At 49.7% G+C, this 10,029-nt stretch overlaps 1 protein-coding gene across 1 annotated transcript; it reads right to left on the reverse strand.

Moving 5' to 3' along the window:
• Nucleotides 1–1,372: 1,372 nt before the first annotated feature.
• Nucleotides 1,373–9,223, reverse strand: PTGES2 (prostaglandin E synthase 2). Its single transcript, XM_036748428.1, has 7 exons — nt 8,937–9,223; nt 7,084–7,278; nt 6,723–6,781; nt 6,055–6,204; nt 4,228–4,428; nt 2,709–2,826; nt 1,373–2,056 (listed from the first exon to the last, which is right to left on the reverse strand). Exons 1-7 carry the CDS (start codon nt 9,192–9,194, stop codon nt 1,928–1,930), a joined length of 1,110 nt encoding a protein of 369 aa, XP_036604323.1. The 5' UTR covers nt 9,195–9,223; the 3' UTR covers nt 1,373–1,927.
• Nucleotides 9,224–10,029: the final 806 nt, after the last annotated feature.

Raw genomic sequence — 10,029 nt, forward strand, 5'->3', positions numbered from 1 at the left:
CTTTTATTGCTTGAGCTCAGCAATTGAGTGAGAGGCTCGGGGAGCAAAGTCATAACCAGAGTAGTAACGTTTGGCTTTTAGAGAGGGTTTTAAGGTTGCAAAATGTTTTACATCCATTATCTCATTTGAGCCTCTGAGCACACACCTGTCTTGCCGCCCTTTGCTCTTGCTAAGGGACCAATAATACATTGGTGGGATATTACTGGGGGTAAGCCACAGACTACTTGTACCCATTAATTAGACCCTCCTTGATCTCCGGATTATGTATACCTTGGATTCTCTGGAGAGCTTTGAATTTGCAATCACATAGCAACACTGGGGAAAGATTTGCTTTAAGAGAAGGGACTTTGTTCTGGGGAGCAGCCAATTGTTTAAAAGTACTTTGCAATTTTCCACATTCATTCTAGCCCATTCTCTTCCTCCAGTTCAACTCCAGGCCCAACTCATTGTCCTTCTTCAGTGTTTGTCCCAGACTGTCTCAAGTCTCTCCCCATTCCAATCTGTCTTCCATCCATCTGCCAAACTAATTTTCCTTAAGAATAGGTGCTACCCATGCCACTGATATGCTCAATAAACTCTAGTGGCTCTCTGTGACCTCCAAGATCAAACAGAAAGTCACCTGGCATTTAAAGTTCTTCACAGCCTGGCACCTGCCTACCATTCTGTTACTCCTCTCCTCTGCAAACGTCCTCCAACACAACGCTCTATCCGGTCCCCATGGCCTTATAACACTGGTTGTCTCTCACGCATGGAATGACCCTTTCTTACTGCTGCCTTAGTTTCTCTGTCTTCCTTCAAGTCCCACCTTAAATTCTACCTTCCATAAGAGACCTCTCGGTAACCCTGTGCCATCTCTCACTCCCACACTGCTAGCACCTTCCCTTCTGAGATTGCATCCCACACACTCCATGTTGTCTCCCCAATGGAATGTGAGCTCCTTGAAGGCAGGGACCCTTCTTACCTTTCTTTGTCTCTCCAGCACCTACAAAAGTGCCTGATAGTGTTTACCCCCAATTGCCCTGCCGGGAAGGCATTCCTCCCCTTCCAGAAAAAAGAGATCCAATGGCAGCAAATACCTACTCCCCTTAATGTGGCTTATGATCCTCTAAGCCAGAGGCTCTTAAAACAATTATTTTTTTTGATAATGGTATTTCTATTTAGATGGTTTCCTTTTTAATACTATGCATTTATTTATGAATTTAAAACTATCACTTTGAGAACAGGTCTATAGGCTTCCCTAGCCTGCCAAAGGGGTCCAGGACACACAAAAAGTCAAGAACTCCTGCTCTAGGCTCAGCTTAGGATTTTAAAATGTAAAAGACTCATTTGAATGTTATATTTCATAATTCCAACATAAATCTGGGTCACAGCCTTGAACAGCAAACCATTTCTTTATTGCAGACACGACTCACAGTTGAGAAGGCCTCCCTCCCTGACCCTCTGAGTGAGGGCAAGGAGACCTGGGCCACAAGGAACCACCTGACCCCCCATCCAGGGACCTTGAACTTCCCAGAAAATGTCCTCTGAATTCTATAGCTGCTCCCTCAAGGTTCCAGGGCCCTTGCCTGCTCTTTCCCTCCCAGACAGTCAAGAGTCCAGAGAAAGACACCAGGGCAAACTGGGAGAGGTCCCTGAAGCCCTCAAGGAAGACTAGAAATAAATAGTGAAAGTCCAGGAGCTCTGAGTAGGAATCTCAACCTCCCTGGGATCAGGAGCAGCCCTAAAAAGGATTCTCTGCTCATTCCCCAGCTCCCCAGGCCAGGGCTCTAACAGCCTGCCCAGGCTCAGAAACGAGCTGGCTCAGGGTTCGATCCTAGGGAGCTGGATGAGGGAGGGAGAACTTCACGCACCTCCCTGCTTGCTGGCATAGCTCTAGAATCCACAGGTTCCTTATACTCAGCCCTGATGGGAGGGAAGCACCAGGGAGTCAGTAGTTTCCTTGGGCTTTAGTAATGGCTTTCTCCACTCGAAGGTACCAGGGCCCAATTCGAGTGTGGCACATCATGTCCTCAAAGGCCTCCAGGCCCTCCATCACACGTAGCACGCCGTACACTGCCTGGCAATGGGAGAGAAGGAATTGTTACAGGGACCCTGGGTCCCACAAACAGCCCAGAGGGACACAGAGTTTTTAAAAATCCCAACCTTGGGGGGCTCATTTTTCAGTCCCAACACTAGGCCTGGAGGGAAAGGGAAGCTGGCAGTGAGACAGGGCCTCAGGAAAACTAGGGTCACAGCGCAGGATGTCTAGGCAGGGGTCCTTTGGAAGACACTGAGACATAGCCCTGGCATGGGAGCTGGGACTTTTTCACCCCTTACCAGGGATCAGGAAATAATAAGGCAGATTTTTCAAGTGCTTTAAGAATTATAAATCACTTTCCACAACAATCCCACGAACAATCATCTCCATTTTACACACGAGGAAACAGGCTCCAGAAAACAGAATGACTTGCCCCATATCACGCTACTATTAAATCAAAGGCTTAGAGGCAGAAGGGACCTAACAGCTCAACACCCTCATTGTATGGAGGAAGAAACTGAGGCTCTGAGATGTTATGTGACTTGTCCAAGGTTACCTGTGTGTCCTTGGACAGAGGTGGCTGAGCTAAGATTTGAACCCAGGTCCAAATCCAGTACTGTGAAAGACTGGGATAGGGGATCCTAGGCCAGAAAATCCTCCCACCTCTCCCGGTACACCCCAAGCATCTCACCAAATCAGCAAGGTTGGGCTCCTTTCCTCCCATGAAAGGCCTGTCTTCGCCAACTGCTGCTACCCACTGGTTCGCTGCCTGGTACAGGTCCTCTCGGACATCATCTTGGAGGTGGTGCCTGCGGGGCAGGAATGCCCTCTCCTTCAGCAGTCCGTCAGAGAGGCCTCTCAGAGGAAGGGTCACACCCTACCATCCCAGCCCTCACCATTCCTCTGATGAGAGGAGGACAGCCCTAAGCAGCTCACGATAACACACACAGCTGGAAGGTGGGTGTGTGTGTGATGGGGAGGAGCATTTCTCACAAATGCAATCACCTTGTGGCTCTTTGGGCTCATGAGTGGAATGAGGGGCATTAGGGCATAGGGATCATGGGAAAGATGTGGGGACAATACTGGACCTGGAAGGAACCTGAGATTAGCAAGTCCAACCTTCATATTTTATAAAGGAAGAAACTGTCCCAAGGAGAAGTGAGTTGCCTCTGGTCACATGGTGAATTTGCAAAGACCCCAGGTGTCCTAACTTCTAGGCCATGGCTTGCCACAGCACATATTAGAGCAAGGTGGGGAAGGGAGGTGGGTGGGAAAGGGAGGCACACTTCTCCCTGTTATGGTCCTCTGCTCTGATCTAGGATGAACAAAGTGGGTGACTGTACTTCCATTGTTTTCCCCAGCATTGTCCTATCCTCAGACCACTGTGGCCCTCCAGCTCCTTCCAGGAACTGGGAAATTAGGGATTGAGCTGTGCTGTGAGGGCAGGCGCAGGATTCTCCATGGGACAAGCTGCCTTCTTTTCTAGCAAGGATTCCTAGTTACAAAGATTAGGATGCAAACAGAAAACTGGGAAACAAGTTTTACAGCCAGCGTCTCTGATAATGGCCTCACTTCTAAAATATATAGAGAACTGAGTCAAATTTATAATACAAATCATTCCCCAACTGATAAACAGTCAAAGGATATAAACAGTTTTCAGATGAAGAAATTAAAGCTATCTATAGTCATGAAAAAATGCTCTAAAATACTATTGATCAGAGAAATGCAAATCAAAACAACTCTGAGATACTACATCACACCTAGCAGATTGGCTAACATGACAAAACAGGAAAATGATAAATGTTAGAAAAGATGTGGGAAAATTGGAACACTAATGCATTGTTGGTGGAGTTGTAGACTGATCAAACCATTCTGGAAGGAAATTTGGAACTATGCCCAAAGAGCTATAAAAATGTGCACACCCTGTGACACAGCAATACCAGTTCTAGATTTGTATCCCAAAGAGATCATACAAATGGGAAAAGGACACACATGTACAAAAATATTTATATCAGTTCTTTTTGTGGTTCGGATCCTCAGAAGACTGGAGGGCATGCGTCCCTCAAAGATCTCCATTCTGGAGAATAGGAAGCCCTCCTGCCAATCACCCTATTTCCTGCTTAGGACTCAGGCCACAAAAACGACCTAACCTGGTGACAAGTGGAGACTTGGCGCTGACCTTCTGAAAAATCTCTGGTGCCCCTGCTTACCTGCTCTTGAGTCTCTTGCTGATGATGAACATGGCGGCTGCACCCACATACTTGGCCACTGCTCCTTCCACGACTCCAAACTTGCCTTCACGGACAATGTAATCAAAGGAAGCCAGGGCTTCAGTGGGAGTTCGGTAGACGTTGGGCGAGATGAGGTGCACCAGCCAGTCATCCGCCCACTGTCGCCACTTCATTTCCTCCCTATGGGGAAATATGTATGTATGTATATATGTATGTGTGCGTGTGTGCGTGTGCGCGTGTGGCTACAGGCAGCTAGGCTGTGCAATGGATAGAGTGATGGACAGATCAGGAAGACCTGAGCTCAAATCCAGCCTCAGACATCAATTAGCTGTGTGACCCCAGGAAAGTCACTTAACCTTCAGTTTCAACTGTAAAACAAGGCTAGTAACAGCACCTACCTTGAATGGCTGTTGTGAGGATCCAGTGAGATGAGATTCGTAAAGTACTTAGTTCAGTACCCAGCACACAGAAGGCAGGCATGATAGAAATGCTTATTCCCTTACCCTCGCCCTGTGTGTAGGGGAACGGTGATGGAGGCTCAGTCCCTCCCTGGGGCCAGCTCAGCTCTGTTGCCCTTTTCCTTCCGAGGTTCTGTAGCTGGCCACTCCATCTTTTTGGGGGGTGGGAGGGTGGGGCGGGCAGGGATGGTAAACAAGAGGGTTCTTGGTAAGACAGGACTTATTTTAAATACGGGACAGCCTTCCCAGTAATGAGGATAACAGCTAGTGTGTATATAGCACTTTAAGGCTTGCAAAGTATTTTATACATGTTAACTCATCTGATCCTCCTGGGAGGTTAAGTGCTATTTTATAGATGAGGAAACCAAGGCAAACAGTGGTTAAGTGACTCACCCAGGGTCACACAGCTAGTATCTGAGGCTAGATTTGAAATGAATTCTTCCTGACTCCAGGACCAGCATTCTCTCTATTGTAGCCATCTAGGTCTAGCCACCTGGCCTAGGGAGATACCACCAACCACAGAATCAGAGATGGAAGGCCCCTTCATTTTATAACTGAGGAAGTCGAGGCCCATCAATGTGGGGTGGCTTAGAAATGTTGTGTTCAACTCTCCACAACCCCCTTTGGGGTTTTCTTGGCAGAGATACTAGGGTGGTTTGCCATTTCTGTCTCCAGCTCATTTTACATGTGAGGAAACTGAGGCAAACAAGGTTGAGTGATCCGCCCTGGGTCACACAGCTAGGAAGTGTCTGAGGCCAGATTTGAACTCTCTAAGAGGAGTCTTCCTGACTCCAGGCCCTGTGCTCTATCGACTGCAGCGTCGCCTAGCTGCCTGGCTTTGAAATAGCCCTGCTCTAAACTGGCAATTAGAGATAAAAAATAAGACTTAGAACTGGAAGGGCATTAGGGCTCATTTAACTCAATCACCTCATTTTACAGAGGAGGAAACTGAGGCCCAAAAAAGGGACCTGCCCTGAGATGGTCAGCGGGTCAGCGGCGGAGCCAGGCCCAGACTGCAGGGCTCCTATTCTTTCTACAACATCACACTGTCTCAGGGGCTGCAAGGTGGCGCTAGTGGACAATGACCTGAGTTCAAATCCAACCTCAGACAGTTCACGTACTAGCTGTGAGGGACAAGTCACCTAACCCTGACTGCCTCCAGAGAAAGAAAGAAAGAAAAGAAACCCCATCGCCCTGGGTTCTTGATGCCTCTAGAGGCCCCTCCTAGCCCTCCTGTCCCAGGAGAGCCCCTTCCCCAACCATCCTCTCCTCCTGGAGGCCTGGGTGCCTTGGGCCACCAAGGAGAGAGGACCCTTGTCCTCAATCTCTCCACCTCCTCACAACTCACTTCTGAGCTTCCTTCCCACTGTAGAGATGCCGGCTTTCCTTCTCATTCAGCATGAGCCAATATTTATTGCCAAACTCAGTCACCTCCTTTCCCTGGTCATTCACTGCCTTCAGTGGTGGGTAATAGGAGATGATTTCCTCCAGGTTCTTCCTAGAGAATCAGAGTCATCGGCTCACCTGCTGCCCTCCCCACGGGCTGCTGCCCCCTCCCACAGGAGCCCCTGGGTGGGTCACCCTCCCTCCCAAGCCAAGTACCTCCCCTGTGTCACCAGCCTGCTGTTCTATCACCTCCCTTGTCTCTGGACCACTATGAGTAACTCAAGGTCACTGGGGGAGATGTGGGGCGGGAGGATAGTTTATAGCAATTGGCTCAATTTTAAACCCATGAAGGATTTTTCCAGTGGACCTGTTCCCCATGTCTGCAGGTAAAATGAGATGAAATACATACAATAGGAGGGACCTAGCGTAGGCACCCAGAAGGACCTCCTAACTCAAGAGCCATGGAATACCAGAACAGGTGTGTGAAGAAAGTTGTCCCATCCAGGTTCCCTGGACAAACTTTAATGCCTATGTTCACCTCCATCCCACAATGCAGGTCCGAGATGGATGAGATGACCTCCAGAGTCCCTTCTAGCTTACAGACTCTATGGCTCTCCAAAGGCCCCTTACCCAGACACCAGGTACGTCTTGAGTGCGCTAATGATCACGGAGGAGTCGTTAAGTTGCTGCTAAAAAGAGAATTACCATCTACTTCAGGGTAAAGTTGGGCTCTACAGGATCTCAAAACATTTTATAATCACATAGTCTTGATCAGAGAGGTACGGATCAAGTGGGAAGGGAAGGGAAGATGGGAAGAGTGTCAGGGGTCAGAATAAAGGTCAGAATTCTGGGAGGGGGTGGGTGAAGGTCCTAATACCTTCAACTCTGAGCTATCTGTCCCCACACCAGTTTTATGTCCCACAGGGATATGGAGCCAAGAGCCCAATTTTGGCCCAAGGAAATGGGGGTGGGAATGGACAGGACCACTTACTAGTAATTCTCCTTCCTGGGCAAGCAGGATAGGCACCTTCCTGTAGGAGGAGAATTTAATCTCCTGCCTCCGGACAGGGTTTACCTCCACTATCTCATACGGCAAAGCATGGAAGTCCAAGAAGGCTCGGACCTTGCTGCAGAAGGGGCAAGTCTTGTACTGGTACAGGGTCAGCTGCAGACGGCCCTCAGCAAGCTGTAAACAGGAGACAGTGGTCTGTTAGGGAGGGGACTCACTCTGAGACCAATTCTGGGAGGGCATGCTTTCCCAACAGCATTTCTTTATAGGAGAAATTGGGTTAAAAAGCACATCTAAGGCAGCTTCGATCATGATAACAGATATATACGGGAAAGGAAACATCAGGGCTCCTTTTTGTTTAAAAGCAGTGTTAGTTTTAATCGCAGCATAGACCCATGGATATCCTATCACAATCACAATTGTAAAAATCTACAATCTACTTTCGGGTGTTATTTCCCTATCTTGCACCCCCTTGAAAGCTGTACACAATTATAAAAAATTAGACCATGGCTTCCTAACCTCCTTTGTATCGTAGATCCCTTTGTCAGTCTAGTGAAACCTGTTGACCTCTTCTCAGAATAATGTTTTAAAAAATGAATAAGATCACAAGGGAAAGCAATTATATTGAATGTGTTCAAATGCATAAAACACATAGGATTACAAAGGAAAGCAATCATATTGAGATACAGTCACCAAGATATTTTTAAAAATCAAAAAACAAGTTCACAGAACCCTTTATAGGCTCAAATGACAGCTATTACTTACAAGTTGTATTACCCGGAATAAGTTACCTGAACTTTCTGGGTGGAGTTTCCTCTAAAACGAATGGGTTGGTCTAGATTGTTTCTAAGGCCCTTCCCAGCTCTAAACTATACATTCTGATTTCCCTCAATACCTTAACTATTAGAATGGTTGAAACAGCAGCCAAAGGGAGGTCAGAGGGAGGGTAGAAAGATGACTAAGGATGTGGAGGTTTTGCTCAACAACCAAATTCTGCCCCTCACTACCTTGGCGACTGTAGAAGAAACAGGAGTCTTTAGATTTTATCTCAATTAGCTTCATATGAGATTTAGCATCATCTGACAAACACCCCTTCTTCCTCCTCCTTATTCACATGGTCCAGCTCTGAGCGCTGGGAAAATCCCACCATTGTACACCTTACTCCATCCCCAGGAACCGAAGGAAGGGAGGGGAAGGAAATAATAGGTTTGGCTAAGCCCATAGTTCAGGTTGGCTCTTCCTGAGGAGGTTCTGGGGGTCCCCTCCATCTTAGGCGTCGTAAGACCTGAAAGAACTTGAGATCAAGTCCAACCCCCTAGTTTCACCAATGGGAAACCTGGGTCAAGGGAGTGGACATGACTCACCCAAGGTCACTCACACATTGAGGTGGTGACAGGACTCAGGCGTCCCGACCCCCGAGTTGGTGCCTCTGCAAAACACAGAGCGAACCTGGGGGCACGGCTGGGACTTTAGCCTAGCAAAGCGTCCCCCCTACACCAGAAGGTGCTTCCGGGAGGCAGGTGGAGGATGGAGAGATGCTAGTGGCCAGCTCGGACCCCGAGGTGAGGCGCTTGCTCAAGGCTGAGAGCCGAGAATGGAGTGCCCCGCCCGCCGCCGGCTCGCTGAGCTAGGGGGGCCCGCCTGCCCTCCCGCCTCCCCCCATTCTCTTACCTGGGGGACCTCGCCTGCCCCCTCCCCACTCTCTCCCTTGGGGGACCCGCCTCCTTCCCAACCTCCCCGCTCCCGGCGCTCTCACCTCCGCCTCCCCCCGCTCTCTCACTTGGGGATCCCGCCTCCCCCCCATTTGCCACCCCCCCCCCCGCTCTCTCTCTCACCTGGGGGGCCACCTGCTTGGCCAGCTGCTCCTGGGACTTCAGACGGCCCCGCACAGTGTGGCCGATCCCCAAGGCGCCCCCAAGGGCCAGCGCAGCCACCCCCAGCAATCTCGGGGCCCCCTTGGGTGCCGCCCCGGGCCACCGCCCCGCCGCTCCGGAGATCCCGGCCCGGCTCTGGCCAGGGCAGCAGCCCAGCTTCCAGCCCACCGGTCTCGCATAGCGCCAGCTCGCCCGGACCGCAGCCACGGCCACAGCCATCTTGACTGCGCATGCGCTGCAAACTCTAGGCCGGCGGGCTCGAGAACCAAAGGAAGCTTTGACCTTAAAGGGACACTCTGGGCACTGGATTTGGCCTCAGAAACTACAACGAAAACGCCCCGGAAGGAGGAGGGGCCCGCAGAAACTGTCAGGGGCTGAGCTTCCAATTAGGGGATTTGGTTAAAGACCCCGTCCTGCCGCTGCCGGGGCGAGAACTGAGCGCTAGCCCTTTGCCAGAGGAGCACCGCAGTCTTCCCTAGTGGAAAACGGGCAGAGGATTCTGGGATCGCCAAGTCCCTTTTAGCGCCGAGATCGACCACCCGTAGAACTGCAGCTGTAGAGCTGGGAGGATGACCTGGGGGTCGTCTAGGCCACCCCTCCTCCACCCCTACTTTAAGTAGAGGAGGAAGCCAGCCCAGAGACTTGTTTCTGTCATTGGTCCAAGGTCACTCTAGTAGAAGAACTAGAACCCAGGACTTTCTTGACTTGAATAGTAGGGCACTAACAGTTGAATGTAACCAGTACTCAACCATCGAGGAAAGAGTTTGTCCTTCAAGATAATCTCCTAGACCCGGGGAGTAAAGGCCAAATAAGGGTCATGCTGGGGCAGCTAGGTGGTGAGTTCAAATGTGCCCTTAAACACTTACTAGCTGTGTGACCCTGGGCAAGTCACTTAACTCTGTTTGCCTCATTTCCTCATCTGTAAAATGAGCTGGAGAAGGAAATGGCAAACCACTCCAGTATCTTTACCAAGAAAACCCCAAATGGGGTCATGAAGAGTCAGACATAACTGAAGCAACTTAACAAGGATAACCACAAAGTGTCATGCTAGTTA

Source organism: Trichosurus vulpecula, chromosome 3 (assembly GCF_011100635.1).
Source record: "Trichosurus vulpecula isolate mTriVul1 chromosome 3, mTriVul1.pri, whole genome shotgun sequence".
Lineage (NCBI taxonomy): Eukaryota > Metazoa > Chordata > Mammalia > Diprotodontia > Phalangeridae > Trichosurus > Trichosurus vulpecula.

Excerpts from the sequence above, each read along its gene's own strand:
- PTGES2 (XM_036748428.1), bottom strand. The coding sequence starts at position 9,194 with ATGGCTGTGGCCGTGGCTGCGGTCCGGGCGAGCTGGCGCTATGCGAGA. Across the intron at positions 6,205-6,722 it reads AAGACGTACCTGGTGTCTGG|GAAGAACCTGGAGGAAATCA; the intron begins GTAAGGGGCCTT and ends CTGATTCTCTAG. Across the intron at positions 2,827-4,227 it reads AGCAAGAGACTCAAGAGCAG|GCACCACCTCCAAGATGATG; the intron begins GTAAGCAGGGGC and ends CCTGCCCCGCAG.